The sequence below is a fragment of the Taurulus bubalis genome, assembly GCF_910589615.1.
Source record: "Taurulus bubalis genome assembly, chromosome: 16".
Classification (NCBI taxonomy): Eukaryota; Metazoa; Chordata; class Actinopteri; order Perciformes; family Cottidae; genus Taurulus; species Taurulus bubalis.
In genome coordinates, this window is record NC_136604.1 from 16,603,088 (window position 1) to 16,628,870 (window position 25,783).

Below are 25,783 nucleotides of genomic sequence, written 5' to 3' on the forward strand. Positions count from 1 at the left end.
GTCAGTAGATCTCTAAAGCGAATGGATTCCTGTGACGCGCTCATGCTATCAGATTATACGTCCAATGCTGCAGAATTGCAAAGTGCCACTCCAGAGTATCAACTCCAGTCAGGATCTGGTTGTTGCTGAGCATCTGTGCCATGCTGGATGAAAATCTGGATTGTGGGCAATAGAGTGAACCAACTTTATTGACAATCTTTGGTCAAATTAAAGTTTTACTCTCGCCCTTGTAAAATATATGCATCTCATATGGTGAGGATGCAGCCTTCTCTAGCCGAGAGAACCAAGATGAGCCGTGGGAGGGTGTGTGTTTTATGTGCATGAGTGTGAGAGCCGTTTGCGTAGGATACATGTGCATCTATTGCATATAGCCCATATGTAGATATGGTGTTTCCCTGATAGTCCTTCTGCAGCAGCACACAGCCACTACAAAATGATGAGCGCCACTGCTAAAGTTTCACACGATCATTTATATCCTCTGCTCTTGTGTGTCACCGAGTGCGTGGCTTAGCCTCTCCACACACACATGGAGCAGATCAATTAAAACACAAGTCATAATGATGTTTTAATGAAAACGCAACTCATGGCTTTTCTTTCCTGTTGTTTTTTACCACTGTTTTGGAAGAGGAAAACAGGAGTACAGGGAAACCGGCTTTAAAAGTGACATATATCCTAATATGCAGATGTGAAGTGTGGTTCATGTGGTAGTAACTGGTGAATAGTTGGACAAGCAACAGATAAATACTCAAAGAAATTTTAACGAACCTTTAAAGTTCTAAATTTGAGAACATAATTAAGTTAAGTAAGGGTTTGTCCATAGCAATCTAAGTAGGGGAGCAGGTTCAGGGGTTTGTCCCTTACATTGGTTAAATACAAACTGCTCCAGCATGTTGCAAACATATGTCTCAAAGTGATTTGTATGATAATAGTTTAGTCATTATTTTCTTCTTACATTTTTTGATTTGACACTGTAAAAATTAAAACAAGTTATGTCACAAACTAAATTGACAAACTGATTATTTTCTGTATGTGTACATGTTCTCTCCTTAACACTACTAGTCCCAGTGCTAGAGACCTTTCCCCTCATCACGTTCTCAACCAATCCAGAGCAACGATTCTAGGATCCAGAATTAGCACCGCTATCACTGGCATGGAGAATGTTGACCGTGGAGACATGGAGGAAAGAAGTGAGCAGAGGCAAAGTGCGGGGTGATATAAAGAAGAGTGAGTTGCAGACAGAAACAGGATTACATCGCTTGTTTTAGGACAGGGCTGAAATGTGAAAGTAATGAGAAAAGAGACAGCTAAATCATCCACGTGTTCTCAGAGCATTCCTTTTTTTCTAGATTAGGAACATAGACATACTTTACATGTTAAGCCAAAAGACAAGAAAATTCCAGAGTGAGAAAATTAAATCTTGTAGCAGCTGAAACACTAAATGTGACATGTTCTGTCAAATGTGCTAGATAATGGTAAAATGTATCTATGGCTGTATGTGTATGTATGTTTATCAGTCTACAGCCATGCTAGCAGCTACGTGAGGCTATGCTAGCAGTTACGTGTCGCTTACAGCTAAGACTGATGGTACTGTCATTAGTTTTGCCGGTATTTAGTCCAAATATAAGGATTGGACAAACTGAAATTTTGACATGGTGCGAAATGAAAAGTTCAGGTATTCGTAGTAGCCAGTTAAAAACGAGAATGTGTGTGTTGCTTGATATCTCTTATCATTCCTTCCCTCTCTTGAAAATCTCTCATTCAGTTATTTCTTGCTAGTCTTATCATAACACATCCCCTTTTGTGCTGCGATCTATTTCTTTAAGCACCCTCTAACTTTCAATGAGACACACACTCTGTCTCCTCCTTCCTCCTCCTCTTCACTATCCCAGACTAGGAAGAGTTAAGGGCATCACACTGTGAAGCATTTACCAGCCCCAGAAGGTAACCGGAGCGTACACGTTATGGCCACATACACATGAAAAGCTTCCGTTCACTTTTCTCTCTCGAAACTGTGTAAAGGCTCCCGTCATACATGTTTAATACAAATGCTGACGCATGATGACAATCCCACGTTGGATTGGAGAAATTTCACATTGCAGTCAAACGTGTCCTCTGACTGGGAGGTCTCATGTCTGACAGCAGCATGTTCCACGTGTAAACCCCTGGACAGCCATCTGAGCGTGCAGTGCAATGTGTTCTCAGGATGTGTCTGACTGTGTGTGTGTGTGTGTGTGTGTGTGTGTCTCCAGGGAGAACCTTGTGTTGAACAGGTATATAAACATGTCACACAGCACTCACCGATGCAGGCGTGCACACGGACGGTCAGCTGGGTTCGTAGAATAACACTGTGCTTCTTCCCTCTGGACCTGACGAAAGAAAGAAAAGCATAACAAGATCTTTATGAAAGCGGCAATGTTTTCTAGTTACTGCACCATTTCACGAACAACCCCTCGCTTCAGTGGAGTGACCTGTCTAGTTTCACAATTTATTCACGCTTGATGCGGGAGAAGAATATACTGCAACAAATGACATGGCATTGAATACGGAAGTGCATTTATCTCACCCAGTTGGCTACTGCTTTAAGGAAAATAAAAAAGGTTACTTATGTCAAGGAACATTTTATTTTAACACAAACACTATGAGGCAAGGACTTGTTATGATGGACCTTTTTTTTTATAATGCAGAGGCTGTTGGCATGATGGGAATCGTGTAGACAAACAGTGGCCTGCATTGAATTTGTACCCCCGCCCCCTATACTGATACGCATCTGAGCCTTGAGGACAGACCGCAAAAGTGGCAGAGCAGACACAACACACATACACACACACCCCTGCATACCATGGTGAGCACACATTCATACACAGCATATTTCCAGTGGGAAAACAAAAGGAGCCCACACTAACATAAGGGTAAAGGATGATGGTATTTGGAGAACAACTCCAACTCTCGCTCTCCTGACTTCAGTTGTTATCTTCCAATCTGTGGGAGAGCTAATCACTGACTTCCATCGCTGACATGCTGATAGCAACCAATCCAAACAGGGAAAGCACTGCTCTGATAGCATGCAAAACATGCAGTGAGGATAACACACACCCAAACAAGAAACCAGCCGGCCTCCTATCCTTCTGTTAAGCTGCGTTATCAGCTTTGCTCGGAAATAGAGCAAAAATTGTAGCACAATCTGCTGAGATGCTGATAGCTGTTTGTCTTGCAAATTAATTTCCCTTGCTAGACTAGTATGATAATGTCTTGTGTGAGAAGGACGGGTGGGAATGAGGCTGCATGCCAGTCAGAAGAGTGGAAGGATAATTAGACCAAAGATGCAATCATTGGATGTTGAGACATTAAAAGACTGTGAAGGATAAGAAGGGATGTTTTGGATTTTAAAAAAATGCTTAGGGAGCTTGGAAGATTCATTCTACTCAATGGTTTGTTTATTCAAATCGCTGTTTTAATATGTGTTGAATAATACACAAACGGCCCTCATGGCTTGGAGGAACACTGCTCTACATGAAAATCTACAGCAGTGTCCTCCTGCTATTTCCTCTCCTTCAGTGAAAGCATCCTCTGAGCTCTCCTCGTCACCAGAGGACGTGTTGACTGTCGCCTGTGGCGAGCAGCGGAATCACAATATTCTGGGTGATGATCCCTATTCATTAAACTATTCTTTATAAAACTAATTTGTGTGTCTATTTCACATGTAAATAGTATCCATAAGCCAATCGGCATAATGCCATCATACTGACAAACAGATTTGAATGGCCATTCATATACAATTGCAATAATAATACATTTTATTTGTATCCAGCTTTAAATGTTATTCAAAGGCACGTAACATGTTAAAAACAGCAAGGGGTTTTCTTGTGATTATTATAAGATTAGAGACGATCCAGCTGGAAAAGACACATGTTAATTTGTGACAGACAGCTGTTAATGAAGAACATTATTAAATGAAGAGACACACCTTAACAATCCCAACATTCACAACCATATGGCTTTCAAGACAGCCGTCAAAACCTGTCTGACTCTAAAGTAAAATGTGTGGTTTGAGGCTGAGATCTTGAGTATAATTAGTTTATTTATTTGTGGCAGTATTTAAACGGTGTTCTTCATACAGAGGGAGGACTGGAGGTGCTTAGTCAGAAGCATCCATCCTCAACCTTTGTGATGTTGTGCCAAGAAAGGAGCAAACCCAACCCAATGTGTGACGAATGTCTTACTGTCAGTACAGGCTGACCTTAGATGACAGAACTTCTGTCAGACCTGTTCAATCCAACCGGTTCTCCAAGATCCTAACCACTTAAGAAACACACGCAGGCCTTTATACACCTGTCCATAATCTGTCACATGACTTGCCAGGTGCATGAGAAAGACACACCCACTTTGACAAAGAAGTAAATGTACACATGGAAACAACCACACACTGACACTTATCATGAAGTCTCCAAAGAGATCAACATACAACAGCTCTCCACAAACGGCTGGCAATAACTATCACATATATGGAAAAATAAAAATGTATATATATATATATATATATATATATATATATATATATATATATATATATATATATATATATTTAACCATGTTGAAAATCATGTACATTTTTTAATTGTTGATCGCACAAAGAGCTGCAGTAGCATCCAGATTATCGTGCACCTGGCAGCACTGAGGTGCTGTTTCACACATACAAGACAAGATGTATCAGGTTCTAAATGAATCAGGCTTAGGGTCATTATTATAATTATTATTTAATTCTCTTGTTAACCCGAAAGAGAGGCATAATACTGGACGACAGTGCTATTACAAAGTGATCATGCTGTTTCTTCTGGACTTGACAGGTTTGCACACTGTGACATTTTTTCACAAAGATCAGAATATCAATTATTGTAAAAACACAGCGAGAGAGAGCTGTAGCGGTGGAAGGGAGGGCACATCTGTCTCGCTTTCCACAGCGCTTCATACTTTCCATGAACTTGTGCTTCCAAGAAATCCATATCCAGCGGCTTGTGATTCTTCCCATTTTATAAGAATGGAGAAACTCCGAAAATATATGTGTGTGAAGGGGGGGTAGAGAGAAAGGGTTCGAGATGTTTTGACAGTGAAGACTGAGAGTGTATAAGACTATTTGGAGGGGTATAAAAGTGAATCTGTCTCACCCTGTGTCGTCCTGCTGAAAGCCCTCCAGCTCGTCCTTTTGCTCGGCCAGAGAGGACTCCAGATCCAGATAGGTGCCATTGTGGGAGAGCTGCAGTGTACAGTCATCAAGCTATGGGAAAGAATGAAACAATCTTTTGAAAACAGAAGTCTGAAGGAATTATATATAATACTTGATTAAACTGTGTTGAACTAAACTCAGGGGACAACTTAAAAAGTGGCATTTACACCTAAAATAGGGATGGAAAATATGATTCAGCACATGGACATACGCAGGGTGGCATGTGAACATTCCCTGGCCATGCTGTGATACGTGCATGTGCCATCCACAGGAATGATATTGGTCTCTGGATCCCTACTTTGTTTAATACACTCACTATATCTCTGCATGTGTTTCGCACCCTTTTGAGGCCGTAAAATATAGCCAGTTCACGGGGCGAGGATTTCAACACGAGTCGAGTGTGTACGGTGATCCAAAGTGGGAGAGCCATATGCGGTGTGCTTTCAGCGTTGCAAAGCTGTTAAGGGAATTAACTAGTGAAGACATAGCAATAAAGGCTTCAGAACATGAAACCAGAACCAGAGGGAAACAGAGAATGAAAGGTTTCTCGTGCATTTAAATACCAGCTGTGAGAGGAAAAATGACCCTCAAAGTTGAAATTGTGTACAATCTCGACATGTTTGTGGAGGGAGCAATCACAGTTATTCCCACATACAGAAGTTGCGCACAGATTCTGTGTTGCGCTTCTCAAGAACAGAGCAATCGTGCGCCCATCCATCTGAGATGGTATGATCTGAGGTCGCACTGCAGAGCGGCCGACGTCAGAATTCACCAGCTTTGCTCTGTGAAATGGGAAACCCTGCTGAGTCGGAGACCAGGTGCACAGTAATGTATCCGCACACCCCTGGCATTGATGTTTACAGTCACAAGTTGATGGCAGGTGCAAGCAGCCGTCCCAGCTACAACTCGTAAAAAGTGACATACATCATGGCATTATTGTTACAATAAGCTATGAGCTTTACAACTCGTTGTCAAAGCCGCCGATGTATGAATAGGCGGCTGAGATCAGCATCATGAGTTGAGTTAGCATTTAGCACCTACGCACACGCCTCTGGTGTGCTGCCAAACGCCCCCTGGCTGTCTGGTCAAGCTGCATGACGACACACCCTGACCAGCAGAGACCTCTTGATCACAAGACCTGCTGCTGCCCTCCGTCTGTCCCTCCTTCTCACTGGGAAACGGAGAGACGGACTGTCGGATGGACTCACAGCATAAATATAACCTTGCTATATTTACCCTGCACTGAGGCAGCATGCACACAAGCTCAAGAGTGGGTGTGTCTGCAGGGTCTGGGAGTTAACAGGGGGGCACTACCAAGGCTAACCTAACCTTTCATGAATTATTTAAGCCAGGGGCCACCAAGCTTTTTTATCTGAGAGACACCCGAAAGATAGAGAGTAGTATGGAGGGTTCATTTTGTGATAATATCTTGGTTTATCTTAAATTATAATGCATGTAAAAGTCTGTCTGTGTTCATTGGTTACTGTTAAGGAGTCCTCACAATAATTGTCCGTAATGTTTTACCAAGTGATCATATCGGAAAATAGAGAAATCATTCAACCTTTCATACATTTAAACATGTGCCTGGAAACATCTCGGCGAGTACGCTGCGATCGTTTGGTTCAAGAGTTGAAGTTGAAGTTCAAGGAGTAGGCTACATGTTGTGGTATTTGTTCCATCCCTCCTCCACTGTGATTGGGCAGCTGGGTAAAAAGTGACACTGACGAGCGAAGCGTTTTACCCATATTTGAACATATTTCAGCTCTCGGTGGCCATAACAAAATGACAAACGTGCAGCGCTCAACACAGAATAGACGCTCGGCACAGAAGACGATGCTGCCGCTTGCAGCATTGTGTAAATGCAAGTCACTCCCATTGCAAATAATCCAAAACATATGCTGGCCTTAGGGGGGAAAAAAAGTCTTTGACCTAACAACTCTACCGGTGACTTGTGCTATTTTCAGAAACATGATTTTAGATTAGATAGAATCAAGCGATTTAAGCTCCTCTTAGTTTGTTTTGATCTAGTTCTGCTTTTTCACTATAACTCTCGAGTCGTTTCAGGTCCCGCCATTTTCTCCGGCCATGCAATCAACTGATCCCCGTCACCTGTTTTTTTCCCGCCCATCTCCTCACCTGCGACCACTTTCACTTGGTCCCTGTCAGATTGTCTTGAGCTACCCAGCTCTCCAGAGTGTCCGCATATATGCTGATCGGCCTTTTTCTGACTCTATTCGCGTGGTGTTGACCTCGCATGAACTGTAAAGTAAACTGAACTGAACTCCTTGCAACTATAACTATCTCATTGTCTTGCTTTTGGATTTAATCAGCCTGTGAATGTTCCAATTACTTTCAATCTAGGTTCTTCTAGTTCTTCTAGTTTCCTAGAAGGACATGAATGTGTGTACCAAATGTTCATCCAAAGAATACGTCTAAATGTATTGACTAATTAAGAAGATAAAAAAACACAAGCATTTTATGCAAATATTTTTAGGGCCCTCTTTGTCGTCTAGTGATTTAGGTTCGGCTACATAGGAGGGGTAGTGACGGGGGAGGGGTAATCATGCCTTGTCCCACTTTCCTGCATCTTTGTCGGACAAAAGCACTTCTTGTGCCCAATCCACTGGCATTATTCAGCGTTTTTTTTTTTTTTTTATATTCCACTAGAGGCTTTGTTTATGTCTCGAACACATGGCCCAAGACCGAGCCCCACCACCACCTTCTCCTCCAGCTCCCTGCTTTCTTTTGTTGCTCCGCTTTTAATCGACACACATTACTCAATCGTACAAATACTGCTTGGAAAGCAAGAAGTGAGCCCCAGCCACTCTGTAACACAATACGCTAACAGCTAACCCTGCGAAGGGTGTCTCCTTCCTTAAACACTTCGCTTGGGTAATAGTAGTAATAACATAAAAAAAACACATCATGCTGGACGGAGCCGGCAGAGAGGTGGCTCCAGAAGGAACCGCAAGCTCTTCACACTCAAGGCTCCAGGACGGGCCAGGGAAACACTTAGTGGCTAGTAGACTTTGCACTCATTTAATCAAATTCTCCCAGAAGAGCAAAGCTGGGAGAAAATAAAATTGGGGGTAGGGGAGTAATTACTTCCATGTTAAAACAACACCAAGCCTGCCGGCGATCACGACGGGCCGACACTTAACAATAACCTTACGTAACTTAAACGATGGGTTTTTAAGAACTTTTTTGAGTCAAACTTGGAGCCACAGAGGATCATTTTCTTTGAAGAGCGTGGAGGAGGGTGTGTTCTACACAGCTATTAAATGTCCCAGTGTTGCTTTAATGGGAACCCTTTGGTAATGAAATAAAAGTTCAGCTGTGAAGTCTTGACTTTGTTGTTTTTGAGGGGAATGGGTTTATGTTTGACTGATGGTGAGGCTTCTGCATTAAGCTTAACATCTATGGATCATTTTTAGGGGGTAACTTGTCTTAGTGCTTAATTTAAGTCCGATCTTTGAACGTCTTTAACATTCAAATGTGTCTTTTGAAAAGGGATAGTAGATTCTGTGAGAATAAAAAAGGAAACTTCTTTGTTCAGCAGTTTGGATAAAATGACACATCCCATGCACTGATTTAGCCCTGGCAAGTTAGCCGAACCACGTGTGTGTGTGTGTGTGTGTGTGTGTGTGTGTGTGTGTGTGTGTGTGTGTGTGTGTGTGTGTGTGTGTGTGTATATGTTCATATGTGTGTTTGTGTTTGAGTCTATAAAGTGGTGCATGGTCAGAGAGGTGGAAGAGGAGGTTGGAGGAAGAGGTCAGGAAAACCACAGCACCCAAAGTGAGGAGAACAAAGTGTCGCAGGGTTCCAGGCCCCGGCCGCAGGAATTCTGGGACAAGTGACCTATACTTTACATGCAGCCCAGCCAGCCATACACAGAGCTCTACCATCACGACATAATAATACAGTAGGCTTTTCTCAGGGAAGAGCGCACAAGGTTAAAAAGAAAAGAGAGAAAGGCTGCTTCAACAAAGAAGGATTGAGAAATAGCTCAGGAAATTGTCAAACCTTCGCTAGCTTTGACATTTTCCAACGATATAACATTCAACACCAACGTTTGAATCCTGGACAGCCTGTTGAGAAAATTTGCAACAGTCCAGTTTCATCCCTATAATCTAAGCCCGATATCCAGTTGTCACTATGCACAGTCTTCCTTCTGATGTGAACAAAATTGCAAACATGAACGCAGGCTGTGCCATCTGTCTGTGTGTAGGTTGTAATCATAAGCTTTGCTGTGCTGTGGGCCATTCTTCATTTGTTTTGTGGCTTTTAAAGATGGGGCAGCAAAAGATCTATTTGTTCTGAAAAAACAACTCTGCTGTCGAACGCTGGTTTGCCATCAAGGTTGTGTGCCAGCAGTGGAACTCTCTCTTTCTCTCTGTGCCTTAATTCAGTCAGTTTTCATCTTGAATTATACAGCATCTATATACAAATTAAGAATAAATACAAGGTCACAAAGTATCTGCTTCACTTGTCTGGGTGTGTGTTTGTTGTGACCCAACCTCGTCAGTAAGGAATGTGTTGCTACTCCTTTTTTTCCCTGGGTTACTGGGTTTAACACTGAAATTCACTAAGAATGGTACACAGACACTTTCTATCCCACACCCATTGTAATCCGACACTTGCCGCTAAATGTGATCATCTGTGATTCAGGACTTTCGCTGGGAATCAGAGCTTTCACAGGCACATGCAATCTGGCTGCACTAATGCCTTTGCACACCTGTCACTGTGACAGAGTGCAAAACACTTTGCGAAGCAATTTTTGAGATTGGGATCTATTCTTATTTGTATATGGGCATATAATAGACATTTGCAACCTTGTTTCAGTCCTCAGGCTGGAGAGCCTATCAGTTGTGCTTGCAATGTGTTCTCAAAATAGCCTCTGAATGATGGTTATGGAAGTGTGTTTGCAGTCGGCTTGAAGTGAAACACAGCAGTGAAAACAACCTCGTATAGTCCCGTTCAAATCTATGTGTGTCTGAATCTCAAAATATATTTTTCATAATAAAGATTATTTTTAAGAGTAAATAATTTGACTTTGTACTTTAGTTTTTCTGTATATTATGTTGCGTTATGGCGGATTGTATCACTCTACAATCCCTCCTAATATATCAATAATTCAATTACAAATTTGCCTCGGAGCGCTTTACAATCTGTACACATAGGACATCCCTGAATCCCGGGAATATAATAAGTGTCCCAAGGCAACACATCACCTCAGGCTAGTTGTTTACCACGCTGGTAATCCTACCTTGTGTGGAGTCTTGAGGAGCCGGTGGATGCCCGCTAACTGGTTGATGAGTGGGATATCCTCCCTGAAGGTGTACAGCGGCGGTCTGGTCGGTTCCGGGAAATTGGTGCTGTTGAACGGATCGGTGTCATCTAAAAACTGAACCCTGCAGACAAACGTGGCCATTGTGCATCCATGCAAGTATCTCCTCCGAGAGGGCAGCCCGGTTCAGTGAGAGCTGTGTAGATCTGTCGGCTATACGGCTCGGGTCGCTGTGCGCTCCTCTCCTGGTAACGACAACAAACCCGGTGTCTCCAAGTGTCCTCCCGCAGGACCAGTGGGGGGTAGGAGTAGTGGGGTGGGTGCTGGAAGCCGAACGGGTGGCACGAGGAACCGGCCAGTCTCTCGTCTCGCCTCCCTCGCTGTGGTTGCGCTCGCCCTCGGGGTTTTTTGGTGAGTTATTCTCGGAGAGGCAGGTGGCTAGTGATGCCGGAGAGTGAAGGATCAGCGCAGCTTGGGACAGCCGGTCTGCTGTCTGTCTGAGTCTCAGTAAATCCCCCCCCCCCCCCCCCCCCCCCCCTTTCTATTTTCCCCTCTGCCTCATCTCTCCCTCCTCCCCCTCCCTTCAGTTCACTGCCTCCGGCTTACTTTAGCCTCCTATATGAAAATGAACTGCACTAATCCTACACAAAAATATTTAGAACACTATGAACATATAGCCTGAATGAATTACATAACTTTTTTATTGTCAACCTTAGATAAAATACTCAACCATAATCGTAATATACCATAAAGTAATTAAAGTAATAAATAGAGTAAATCAAATATATTCATAAGTCAACATATGCAATGAAACATATTATTGAGTGAGTATTCCTCAATATTTCCTTTGAAGACAATGTTGTCAAAGAGCTGAGAGTACACAGACAGTTGTAAAGTCCAGATCAGAGTAATATCTGGATGAATATTTCCTGAGTTTTGCTGCAATTTGGAACAATGCTGACCTCTTGTGGCAAATTATATTTAATGCAGGTTACACAGTATTTCTCTCAGTTATTCAATTCTCGTAATGTACCTGTAGCATATTAAACTAATTGTTGAATAATGTAATATTTAGCCACTATATGTGTTAACATACCCAAGGAAATGTGTTCTCAATGATATGTTTTTATATATATATATATATATATATATATATACATATATATATATGTATATATATATATATATATATATATATATATACATATATATATATATGTATATATGTATATATATATACATATGTGGGCTTTATAGGGTTAATTCAGTTTGATAGACAAATAGAACAGCCACTTAGAGGTGCTCAAATTGACAAGTTGACATGTGACAATAGAGTTTCACTTTTGGATAACAGAGTTCCACTGAAACTGAAGTGATGCCCCATGTTGTCTTATTATAATCAGAATTATAAGCAGCACTGATCTGGAGCTTTGAGTATTTTTAGCATGTTTGTCTGGTTGTCTGTGTTTGTTGTAATGTATGTTGAGACGGATGCCTCATTTTCTACTGTTAATTACTGTAAACCAAGTCTACCTACGGGTACTAATAAAGTAACCAAACCAAACCAATCCAAAATTCCTCCATTATTATATTTGGGTTAATACTGTGTATACACGCCAGGATCGCTATACAATCCTCATCTGCTAACATGTGATGGGCCCAGAGTTACCCAGAGTTACCCGAGGTCAGCCAGAGAAAATTATCCAGCGAAGTACCACCGAGAGAAAAGTCGCAACGTACCGCGTGTTCGGTGAGAATTAGCATACTATGCTAGCACCATGAGTCGGCGGAACAGCGAGCCGAGTAGCCGTTGGTCCCGGGCTAGTTTTTGATGGAGATGAAAAGAATTATGAACTGTGGGAGACAACATTTTTGGGCCATCTTCGGTTGCAAAAGCTTAAGTATACTATCCTAAATGAGCCTGCTATCGATGAGGAAGAAGGATCAGAGAATGCAGAAGCATACGCAGAGCTAATCCTGTTTCTGGATGATCAAAGTTTGTCGCTTGTAATGAAAGAAGCAGCAGACAACAGACTGAGAGACTATTATGGGGGGAAAGGGAAGCCACATGTAATTAGTTTGTACACAGAACTGACTTCACTTCGAAAGTAGAGCAGTGAGTGTGTGACCGAGCTTTGAGAAACGCAGGTTAGACATTGAGTGACGGGCTGTTGGTGGCAATGATTTTGAAGGGACTGCCAGAATCATTTAAGCCGTTTGATATTCATGTCACGCAAAGTGAGGTGGAACGGCGTCCAAAGACAACGTCATGCTGGTGCAAACACAACAAAGTGTCAGACCCGCTGTGGCAAGTGCAAGTGACCGCGGAGCTGAGAGTGCGAACATGGTGTGTGAGCATGGTGTGCTTCAGATGTGGCAATAGATGGCACAAAGCCAGAGCACGTCAATGCAAGCAGCCAGAGGAGCGACTGTAATCTTCAAACAAGGGAAATACGTTCTACAAGACAGAGATGGTACAACATTCCACATTCATGAGTATGACAGACTATATTACCTAGAAACAGTAGATGATAAATGTGATGACCAAAGTCAGGGGTGTTTTGATATGCAGACATGGCATGATTCCCAAGTATGTCAAATAATTTATCCCAGAACTCCTTTAATTTAGAGCATGACCAAAACATATGGGTATGGTTGGCGGGTGATAGTTTGCACCTGTTGCAGCTGTCATTGGTATTCGGGTAAATTTTGGCTAGACAGGCGTTTGTATAGTGAACGCGGAACAACATTTTGCATTGTAGTAGCCCATGTCTTGCACAAATAGAGGAAGAGTGGGTTAAGGCCAGAGTGTGAGCCCAGCGGTTTTCAGATACTGGTTTACCAATTTCTCTTTCCCAGGTCTGTCTCAGATGAGATGTCTGATCCGGATTAAGGGAGTCAATGGAACCATAGATAATTGAGATTGGGCGTTTTTGTGCTGTATCTAGAGTAAGCAAGGAGTCAGCCATAGCATCGGATGATGACGTCTCTTCTGCCCACAACACATTGCTGTTAAAAAGACAGAACTGATTTTAGCTTGTCTGAATTGACTTGCCAATGTTTAAACTGGCATATGGACTTGTACATGAATAAATATTATTTCATATTGAAGACATTTCTGTAAAGCAGGGCTCATGTTACCAAACAATAATCATTATTATTCATGTCAATTTGATGTGTTCTCAAAATAGAACAATGGCAGGGAAACCAAAACAAATATTGAATGTGTTCAAATATGTCATCAGGTATCTATTCTCTGTGTATATGAGCCTCACATAATTTGATCACAATTATCTAATTTTTAAACTTCATCAAACTGAGTAAATCCAGCATCGGCCATTATTTTAGTCCCTGCAACCCCTTCTTGGTCCAGAATATCATCAAGACTTTGGAAATGCTTTTCTCTGGATGAACTGTCCTTATTCTTCTGAACTCCTCTGAAACAGAAGATGAAAAGAAAAAAACATGATCAAGATGATCCACCTTGCTGAAACAACTAATACAGTAGTCCTCCCAGTAAAATGTACTATTGAGCAACAACACAAACTACAGCCTCCAAAATGACAATATATTTAAACTAGGGCTGGGCAGAAAACTATTAACGGCGTTAATTATTTGATCATGCGTTAACTCGTTTTTTTGTTTTTTTTTGCATTGGGAAGGGCTTAATGCTCCAGCACACAGGTGCTGCACTTCAGTGCACTTGTTCAAGCCAACACAGACTGGACTTTTCTCACTGAGTAAGAACAACTGAACTGAACAAGATCAAAAGCAATTATTGCTTTTGTATAAAGTTAATCAATTGCTGGTCTTTAACATACATCTTTAAGGTAAGCAACAAACTGAACATGACTAAAGAAGGAGTGGCTTGTCCCTCATAGGGACCCTTAATACTGAACAGACTGTTTATGTTGTTCCCTGATAAAAGACAAATGTTTCTTCTACAACATGATATTAAGCTGTTTTACATTAGAATGAAATAGTCTATAACATCTGAAAATAAATACAATATTTATTTGAATGACCAGTCATAGAAGCATTACAAAAATAAAATACATCTTTTTTTTTCTTCCCTGTCATATTTTTTATTCATATACTGTTAACTTGCTAACAGAGTGCCTGTTATATTGTTCTGATAACATTACTTTAAAATATAAGCTTGCAATACACTAGTTTTTACTTCATTATTGAATTTGGCGCATAATGCGATTAAACGCGATTAATCTCAGAAAAATAATGCGATTAATCAGTTAATTTTTTTCAACTTTGCCCAGCCCTAATTTAAACCAATACCTCTGTGAAACAGCTTCAAAAAAAGATATAACGTTAAGACACCCATGACGATGTTAGTGTTACAGTTAACGTTACGTTCTTTGTTTGTACCTGTGTGTGTGTTGGGGATGCACATGAGATCGTTCTCTGCGCTGTCAGCACAGAGCTCACTCGTAAAGTGGACCAAAAACGTTGCCACAAAACATAGCGGTTCTTCCACGTCTGTAAAGCAAGTTAACCAGACCATAGCCTCACTATCTAACCTAAACTGACCCTGTCACGTTCCTGTTAGCGTTAAGTATTCAGTGCTCAAACACTGACTTTCACTGATGGGTAAATAAGAATGTAAAGGGTTAATTAAACATATAACCTACCCCAGTGGCTCCCGTCCATGAATTTTCTCTTGACTGGTTAAACTCGGCCGTCCTTTCCCAAGTTCTTCTGTTAGGTCGTTTCGCTAAAGAAGAGCAATGGACTACTGTAAAACATGTACTGAGATATCTGAAAGGCACAAATGACAAAGAGTTGTGTTACACAAAATGTGGCAGTGAGAAACTGGGGCTACATGCATACAGTGATGCAGATTGGGAAGCTGATGTAACTGACAGGCGTAGTACAACAGGTTACTGTTTAAGCCTAAATGAGAATGGTCCTTTTGATTTCATGGAAATCCAAGAAGCAGCCCACTGTTGCACTATCAACTTGTGAGGCAGAGTATATGGCATTAGCCACAACCACACAAGAGTGTATGTACCTAGTTTAACTACTAGAGGGCATTGACGGATGTCAATACGCACCACCTAAGGTTTATGAGGATAACCAAGGTGCAATAGCCTTAGCAAAGAACCCTGTAAGAAGACAGAGATGTAAACATGTTGACATCAAGTATCATTTCATAAGATCAACTGTGAATGATGGGAGAATAAGTTTGAACTATTGTCCAACAGACCAAATGGTTCCAAATGTGATGAAAAAACCTGCAACAAAGTTTAAGTTGAATAAGTTTGAAATGTTTATGTTTGGGGACTAACCATGTGTATGAAAATGTACATGATGAAAAGGGACAAAACCTGGTTATGATGTTTTTGTTTGTTTTGAAGATAACAGTGTGAGAACAAGTGGGGATGTTAACATACACAAGGAAATGTGTTCTCAATGACATGTGTGTATATATATATATATATATATATATATTTTTTTTTTTTTTTTTTTTTTTTTTTGTATTGCCATATGCAGGCTTTATAGGGTTAATTCAGTTACTGTTTGATGGACAAATAGAACAACCAATTAGAAGTGCTGAAGTTGACATGTGACAAAGTTTTACTTTTGGATAACAGAGTTCCACTGAAACTGAAGTGATGCCCCACGTTGTCTTATTCCTCCATTATTATTTAATTTGGGTTAACACTGGGTATACATGCCAGGATCGCTATACAATGTGCCATTTCACAGTTAAAGGAACATATTAAAATATTTTTTGTTTTAAATCAAGATGGTAAGGGCAGTCAGTGCCTTGCATGGAAGTAGCTTCCTGCCATCGGCGTGAGGAAAACACTTTATAAATGCAGTCAGTTACCATTTGCTTCATTACTAGACCCTTGTTCTGTACACCTGAAAACATCATCTGTGTATGTGAGCAAGAGCTATCACATAACTTCATAAATCCCTTGGGGGGAAATCAGTGGAGATCACCTTTTAGTTACCACTGGAGGGCAGAAAGCCACTTATTTTACGACGTACTCCGCTGATAAAACTCAAGGAAAACACATCATCAGCTTCGTGTTATAATAATGTGCATTCTTTTGGTTGTAAAGTGAAGAACAAAGTGCAAAGGTTTCTTCACACACCCTGATAATCACTCACTGTATGTTAGGTTATGTAGCTCTGCCACATTCTCCTGCATAGTTAAGAATGACCAGCTTTTGCTATCCTAACTTTAAGGTAATCTCTAACCATAAATAGGCATCTGGAATGAGTTGATGGTCTTTTAATTGGCCACGAAATGAGTAATATCTGAGATGTGGTCTTTAATACTTTCCATAACAAATGTAACCCAACTTCCCCTTTGTACCACAAATAGTGCTCAAGGAATGATGGCAGCATATTGGTTGAACGTCCTTAATTATTGCTCATGGTTACCAGACATTGCCAACAATACTTCACAGAAAAATTGGAGTCACTCTGCACAGAACCAGAGCGTAAAACTTGAGACATCTAGCTCATTGTTGAAGTTACTACTCTGCAATGTGACCTTAGGGTGTCTTAATGATCAGCTGTGCCAAAGCAGAAAATGACGTATTCTTACATAAGTTGAGTTATTATAACAGTAGACATATCTTCTCACAGAATGCAATGGAGTGTAAGCACCTCTTCCTTATCTGAACGACAATGTAGACATTAAAATCTGTTCTGGTCAATCCGGTGAGGAATTTTCTGAAATATTGTGTTTTTATTGTGGGTCGTGTTTTTGTACTTAGTGCAATAAACACATGGACTTTTAGTCTGTGTATCCTCACCTTTTGAATGGCACAACCACAAGATCAATATAATGTATTAGCAGCAACGTGTGTCACTTCCAACTGACACCAACATGAGTCTCTGGTTAATAAATTATACAAAATTAACTCCCTCAGAGGGATCAGAGTCCGGGTCAGTGGAGTCCTGTTTTTCTAGTGTGAGGTTTTTGTCTTCATGGCCTCAGCCTCATTTGCTTTAATTAGTGCACATTGCCCCAAGTGTGTCTATTAAATGTTCCACCACGCACAAATCCAGACACATTGTATTCTGATTGGCAGGAATATTTTATGATGTTGACACCCATGTGTCCTCAAAATGGTGGCTGAGATGTACAGATAAGTAGAATGTAAAAGACACACACACAGTCAGAGATTGAGATCTGCAGCACAGGGAATCTTCCAGCTTTGCCCGTTTTGATCTGTAGACTTCACAGACACCATGAGACTGGTGCTGCCAAACCCAGGACTGGATGACCGGATCCCCTCTCACAACGACCTGGAGAGGATGGAGAAGGAGGAGGCTGGGGACCGGCCCAAATGGGACAACAAAGCCCAGTATCTGCTCACCTGCGTGGGCTTCTGTGTGGGACTTGGCAACGTCTGGAGGTTCCCTTACCTGTGTCAAAGCCATGGAGGAGGTAGGCTCTCCTTATCTGTCGCTAAAATGTGAAAAGAACGCATGTAAACCGTTCCCACAGTGGAAAGTGAAAACTGAAAAGTATTTAATAAATGTGTTCAGAAATGTCCACATCAAATTATAATTGCTAGTTGTAATAAAGAAAAAAGAAATTAAATGTGACGATTCTGATTGCCTAGTTGATTGTGTTGAATTGGACCTAAAACGTCACTAGAATGCAATAAGTGGTGTTTGCAACACATATGTTGTCATGACGCAATCCCTGTTAATAATTCATGAAAACCCCTGTGGTCAGGTGTATTCATATTTTTGGCTACAGACAAATGATTCTGGTGGGAGTTGAAAGTATAAAAGCATACGTATTGAGCAAACAAACTCCATTAGTCAAAGTGGCACTATACAACCAAAATGCATCATTATGATTTTAATATCTGCACTCAAAGTGATTTAGGTTAAATATTAACTTACAAAGATGAATAAATGCCATATAAAGCTATAAAGTCCATTTTACAGCAAAGAACCACTGATGCATTAAAAAGCACGGTACATGGTGATTTTTGAGCTTGAACGTTTTAAAACACCAATGTGACTGAACGGAAGAAACACTGACTGCTGGTTAGCTGGCTTTGTGAATTAATTAAAGAAGTGTTTGGGCTGATTCCTAAACTTTATGTGAGCGGCGTGATTGCATGTGAACATAAACAAGGTCGTGTGCTGAGGAGTTTCCTGAGAGGTAATCAGATATCACTTATCAGACAAACCAGCATATCTCAAGTTAGCAAACACTCAGCCAAAGCAGCACAGTGGGCAGTACATCGGAGTAATATTGTATTCTATGAGGACGAATACATTTTCATGAAACTAAATCGTATATATCAACTAATTGAAACTGGATGAGTCAACAACAATGTTATCAGCTCTGTGAGGCTGCTTTGAACTATTTTAACGTCACCAACTAGCAGACCCTAACATACTCACAATGGCAATGCTAACATACTGATGTTTAACAGCTGTAATGTTTACCATGTTTAACGCTTAGTATATTTGCATGACTTGGTCATAATAATATTACCATTTTGAACTAATGATGTCACTATAAAAAGTTATGGGATTAGCAAAGTGATTACAATTCATCCTGTGAAGATCTTGAATGTCTGTGCCAAATGAAATGACATGACAATAGTGGAGACACCGGGAAATCAGGGGATTATCAAATCAGTAAGCTTCATACTCTAAGGAACATTATTGTGGGTGAATGGCAACCAATACAGCTGTTAGAGCAAAGTGGTGGATAGACAGATAACTGTTCCCAATAATCAATTACTCGTGTTTATTTGGAATAAAGAACCAGGTTGTTTGAGTGAGTAGTATTACCCACCATCCCCAAGCAGGCGAATAGAACCACCCTCAAGAAAATAATGTCAGGCAAACCTTCTTTTTTTCCCTTCTTTTTTCTTTGGAATAATTTAACACATATAATGGTTAAGCTACTTACAAACCACTTTTGAGGATTCAAACTAACTCCGACAGTAATTAAGATAGAATAGGCTAAATATGACAACATAGCTTATGTACACAAGTTAGTGTGGCCTACATTGACTCAGCAGAGGGAAAATACCGTTATTATCTTGCACTTGCCCTGAACCCTGAAGGAAATGCTGAAATAAATGGAAAACCTTTCAGGGGTGGACATCCGATCTCCCAACAATCTCTGTGCCACTGATGTCAAGGTCACGCACGAGCTGCCGTTCAGGCGACTCTACAATCTCAAGTGGTTCACCTTTATCTTACATACTGAGAGCTTCAGTGACATAAGTACTTAAACGACCTGCAGTAAAATGTAATATGGCAAAATGGCAAAACTCTTCCTCAAGAATTCTAAATGATTATTTGCAAAGATTGTAATTTGGTGTATGATTCAGCTTTTTTCATATCAGCTGTTTAAAATGTCTTCTATCTGAATCCTGATAGCAGAGTGAACTTTCAGGCTTAAGCAGGAACAACATGCATCGTCATGCAGGATAATGAAGATAATTAAAATAACAATCCCTTTTTGTTTATTGTTGCCAACAAACAAAAAGGGATACAAGGTTATGATAAGGTTATGTTATCACGCACATGTATCCTATGTCTCCAGTTATCTAAGCTGATATTGTTGTGTCCCCAGGTGCTTTTATGATCCCTTTTCTTATCCTGCTTGTCCTCGAGGGGGTCCCACTACTGTACCTGGAGTTTGCCATCGGCCAGCGCCTCAGAAAGGGCAGCGTAGGGGTTTGGGCTTCAATTCACCCCTACTTGACTGGAGTTGGTGAGTGCATGCATAAGGGAATTTTAGTCCAATATGAAAGTCTTGCTCTAAATCATTTCTTTTGGGTTGGACACACTTGTCAAATGAAAGTGAAATCCATTAATGCCGACAATATTACAAAGCATGCGAGAGTCATGAGACATTTATGTGGTGCAAAAAAGAACACTTGTATTTTCTCCCCCTATCACAGGTGTGGCGTCGATGACAGTCTCGTTCTTAGTGGGCATGTACTACAACACCATCATCGCCTGGGTGATGTGGTACTTCTTCAACTCTTTCCAGAGCCCACTGCCATGGAGCCAGTGTCCTCTCAATGATAATCTCACAGGCATGTCATCGTTAAAAAAAAACATTTCAGCCTTAATATTTTACGATCCATTAATAAAACTATTTTTAATTAAACATGATGTAAATATTCCTGTAGATGTGGTGTCAGAATGCAAACGCAGCTCTCCAGTGGACTACTTCTGGTACAGAGAAACATTAAACACCTCAGAGGCTATAGAGGAGTCTGGAGGTCTGCAGTGGTGGATGGTGCTGTGTTTGGCTGCTGCCTGGAGTGTGCTCTATTTCTGCTGCATTAGAGGGATTGAGACCACAGGCAAGGTAGGGCATCTATGGCATTAATGTTGCATAATGTGGCAGCATAGATTTGTCATTCCATGTATCAGCCATCTTACGTCTATGGTTTTATGTTGCACCATTTTTTTTTATATAAATCTTTTTCGCAGATGATATTTTGGCTTGACATACTAGGAAAATTGTGGATGTAACAAAAAGCATATTGTACATGATGGCTTGGTCAAATAACCCAATAAGCCAGCATGCACAATACCCCCATAACTGTTTTGTTATCATTTCCACCTGTGTTTTCCCTGCTATGACATCAAAATCTATGCAATGAAAAAATGTTACTCCACCACTTGCTCGATTCACAATATATTTTTCAGAAAATTCTGACTGTGATATCTCACACTGGTGAAAAGATCTACAGGATGTGTCAACAAACCGGTGGTAAAATGGCTACAAAATCCAAAGGGCTTATGTTTTTTGTTTTTTTTATATGATTTCCCTTGTTAACAAACCACTCCAAATAGGTGACAAAGCAAAAGTGGCTAATTTAGGATGGCTGGATTGAAATGGCAGTGTTAGCAGTTGAGATAACCTTGACATCCTGTCACACTCCACACCAAGTTTGAATGTGTATTGGGATCAATACACATTCAATAGGTCAAGTCCCTGGTTTTCAGCAGAAATGTCTTCTTTGCTTTAAGAACGAAAAGTCTGGGCTCTTGCCAGATGTCCTGGGAATCTCGGTCACTGGCTTGCTTTTAGGCAGCTTAGAAACAAATCCATATCTACAATAAGAAAAGCTAGATATTTTTTTTTAAATTCATAATATGTATTGAAATTCAGCCAAATTCTGTAAGGAAGGGAATTCTTTTTACCATAAATCTACTCTGTCATTTCCTCCTTTATTATCAGTATTTGATTATGGTACTCTTGATACATGAATGCAGCTGCAACTCTGAAGACCTTGGATGCTATTTATCACTCTGCATTAAGATTTATTTCTGGAGATAATTATACTCATCATTGGGAGCTGGAAGCTAAAGTTGGATGGCCCTGCCTCTCTGAAAGGCATGATAGACGCTATGTTTTTTTTAGGTTTTTTTTACCTCTTGAATTTGCTTCAGTCTTATGATCATGTTCGATAAATGCTCACACTAAATGACAACAATGGACTATGTTGCAGGTGCCATCTGTTATAATTGAGATAGAAAAATACAGTTTTCATAGTGGGGCATCTACAACATGGAATAACATCCAGAACAATATACCTCACTTTCATCCTTAGGGCAATTTTCATTTTTCATTTCATCCTATTGTTCTTTCTGCAGTTGATTCATTTGCCTAAAATTATTATTTATTTGAGTATCTTTGTTTTGTTTCTTGGTGTCTGTGATTGCTTGTTTATACTTTGTTTTATTTGGCTATATTTTAAATGAGGTCTATCTACCTCAATATATTTCTGAGTAAAAAATAATGGTTGAATAAAATAAGGAACTTTGGAAAGTGCCAGACTAGCTGTTTCCAAAGATGAGGCCTTGATCTGGCGAACAAAACCATAGGTGAAAGAATAAAGTGCCCAATTTGAGTAATATAATTTGTTTCTTATGGAATCTACTTCAAGATGATATGATTATATTCATATTTATATATTTATATATATATATATAAATATATATATATATATATATATATATTTATTTATATATATATATATATATATATATATATATATATATATATATATATATATATATATATATATATATATTTAAAGGTACGATTTGCACCTTTTCAATATATCTCTTTCCTTTCTCTCAGGCTGTGTACGTCACCTCCACACTGCCATACGTGGTCCTCACCATCTTCCTCATCAGAGGACTGACTCTGAAAGGATCTGTAGACGGAATCAAGTTCCTCTTCACACCAGATGTTAGTCATTTAATCACATTTTCCATGCCATTAGCATGGAAGATATTTCACTCTTCGCTCTGCTGATGATATTATTGATTTCTAGCTTGATGAGTTGATGAACCCATCGACGTGGTTGGATGCAGGAGCCCAAGTGTTCTACTCCTTCTCTTTGGCCTTTGGAGGTCTCATCTCATTCTCCAGCTACAACCCTATCCAGTAAGTACATGTTAAGTCTGAATGACAGCTAATCTTATCAGCTGAAATGAACAAAATAAAGTGCCATATTATATACACTAATTTAAGGCATTTTATCAAAAAAATAATACAATGTTTTACATTGCTAAATTGTTAAATAAAACTATGCATTTTAATTTTTCTTCCAGCAACAATTGTGAGCAAGATGCTATTATCATCGCCATTATTAATGGCTGTACTTCTATCTATGCTGCCACTGTCGTCTACACGATCATTGGCTTCCGGGCAACAGAGCAGTTTGATGCCTGCCTCAATGAGTATGTGCATGGAGCATTCCATCAATGTATTCAAGTTAATCAGGGCAAAAGTAAAGAATATTTTTTCAGTCACTCACGTTCCTAAATTTCCGCTTTCAGAAACATCGTGATGCTGCTGAATGCATTTGATCTGGCTGAGGGAGCCGTCACAGAGATAAACTATGACGAAATGCTGCAAAAGTTCAACAGCACAATCTCAGGGTCAGAGATCATTCAGGGGCTGGACCTTGGCACCTGCAACCTCAGGACCTTTCTCAGTGATGTATGATGTATTTTTGGAGGCATCATGTTTAATTTCCAGTAAGCAAATCCATTGAGTGTTGCGACTGATTGTGCTTTTGTTTTCCAGGGAGTGGAAGGAACGGGTCTGGCCTTTATTGTGTTCACAGAGGCCATCACAAAGATGCCTGTTTCTCCTCTCTGGTCCGTCCTCTTTTTCATCATGCTCTTCTGTCTCGGGCTTTCCACCATGTTTGGAAGCATAGAGGGAGTTGTGGTTCCCATGCAGGACCTTAAGATCTTCCCTAAATGTTCTAAAGAGGTGCTCACAGGTACATTTACTTATAGGTCCATGTGTGTTTCCTTGCATGTTACCAATCGCAAGAATGTTCAGAGGATATGTGGCTTTTGAAAAATGGGTCAAATATTTGGTGATTTTGCAGTGAAATAATTTATGTTCACGTCAACTGGAGTTAAATCAGGACCTGCCACTTGTCTCCTAAAGGGGCGTGGTAGTGGCAAAATCCATGTGACACAGATACAGGACAATGACTCTCAGTGGAGTCTCTGTTCTGAACTATTTGCCTCAATGCATTTGTGTCCAACCAAGGCTGTGACTGGACCAATACGCATCCTGTGTGGAGCTACTGGCCGCTACAGCTGTGACTTAGGTGTGTGCGAGACAGCACAAAGAGGCCATTGTTCGTCAAAAATACCGATAAGGTTAGCGTAGATACTGCAATAGCATAAATTACATCAGAACTGGAGAGTATGATTAACAGAAACAGTTTCCAATGACTGCTTCTCAGATGGTTCTGTGTAACAACCCATCGGGCGGGTCAGGCTACCATGTATGCTGACGCTACATACATCTCTACAGCAGAATAAGGGTTAAGAACATTGTTAATAATACGTTATTTTGTTTGGGATTGCAGGGATCATGTGCCTCTCATCCTTCTTGATCGCGCTCATCTTTTCTCTGCGCTCTGGTAATTACTGGTTAGCACTCTTTGACAACTATGCAGGCTCCATCCCTCTGCTCATTATCGCCTTCTGCGAGATGTTTGGCATAGCCTACCTGTATGGAATGGATAGGTAAGTTTTTAAGACAACTTCAAATGGATATTAAAAAGCCTTTTTTTGCCATAAAGAATCCCTGAAATGTACTATAGTGTTTATGTATGTGCCATGTGGATCTTGAGTTAGATCTACCTCCTTTGACAGGTTTAACGAAGATATCGAGTTCATGATAGGACACAAACCCAACATCTTCTGGCAGGTCATGTGGAGAGTGGTCAGCCCTTTGATTGTATTGGTCATCTTTGTGTTTTACTTTGTCACCAAAGTCAACGCCACACTGACATACATCACTTGGAATCCAAGCTCGGTATGTTTCACAACCGTTGTTAGCAACATTCCTCAGTTCATCATTACAAAATATATACATCATTTTGAAATCTTTGTTGTGTCACAGGAAAACTTCCCGGTTTTGGAGAAAATACCCTATCCCAGCTGGGTCTACGTTATCATCTTCCTTTTGGCGGGACTTCCTAGTCTTATGGTCCCTGGATTTGCTTTGTACAAATTATTCCAGAGATGTTGCTGCAGCAAGAAAACAATCAATAAACTTGAACTCAACACTGTATCTGCCAATGTCAACATGTATGACACTCACTAGATTGACCAGGACATGACACTGTAGCTTGGCAGATGTGAAATTTGGTGTGCACTTTTTACAAACAAGAGGCCAGTGCAATAAAGATTATTTATTCCATGGTGGGGTATGCTTTACTTTGTTAAAATTTGGTTTGTTAAAGTGATTGCATTTTGAGATTAACTTACTGTGTGTGTGCTGAGGAATTGTACATGTTGACTAGTTGACAACGTGTTGATACAGTATAGAATCATTGTAGACATTCATGAGATTATTTAATTTGTATATTTTGAGACAAGCTGAATAAAAATATTGAAATATTCTCCACAAACATGTACTGTATTTCATCATAACAAGCATGATCAACAAGGTAAAGTTCTAGCTGCCTCCTCATAATAAAGATTTTCTTTTTCCAACTCCTGAAGATTTTATTTGTCCCTTGATTTGATGGAAACAGTTTAAATATGAGTCACAGATGAATTCAGTACATAATATGTGTGTTCAATCTACAAGTTGTGTAACAATCACTTTTATGTGCATTTTGTGCAAAACAATGTGTTTTGATGAAATGACAAGTGACACTGGTGGATAGGATATAAGAGAAAGGCCAAACAGCACAGCCATTTTGAGAATGACATTTCACAATGTGTTCAACTGATATAAAAGTTTCTGT

The 25,783-nt window shown here is 40.3% G+C and overlaps 2 protein-coding genes across 2 annotated transcripts in view; one reads left to right on the forward strand and one right to left on the reverse strand.

Annotated features, from left to right (window-relative positions):
* The window catches only part of fhod3a (formin homology 2 domain containing 3a), a gene marked incomplete at its 5' end in the record, with an annotated part of 56,562 nt that extends 45,910 nt beyond the window's left edge, over positions 1-10,652 (reverse strand). The window contains 3 exons of the mRNA XM_079231755.1: positions 2,299-2,366; positions 5,163-5,272; positions 10,488-10,652. Of these exons, the coding sequence (XP_079087881.1) occupies positions 2,299-2,366; positions 5,163-5,272; positions 10,488-10,652 (343 nt within the window). The remainder of the gene's footprint in view (positions 1-2,298; positions 2,367-5,162; positions 5,273-10,487) is intronic.
* Positions 10,653-17,735: 7,083 nt separating this feature from the next.
* On the forward strand, positions 17,736-25,134 carry LOC306748506 (sodium-dependent neutral amino acid transporter B(0)AT1-like; the record flags this gene model as incomplete). The annotated part of the gene is made up of 11 exons (XM_079231680.1): positions 17,736-17,934; positions 20,101-20,241; positions 20,432-20,847; positions 22,633-22,743; positions 22,829-22,941; positions 23,109-23,237; positions 23,337-23,499; positions 23,587-23,788; positions 24,392-24,551; positions 24,681-24,843; positions 24,931-25,134. 11 exons carry the CDS (start codon positions 17,736-17,738, stop codon positions 25,132-25,134), a joined length of 2,001 nt encoding a protein of 666 aa, XP_079087806.1.
* Positions 25,135-25,783: the final 649 nt, after the last annotated feature.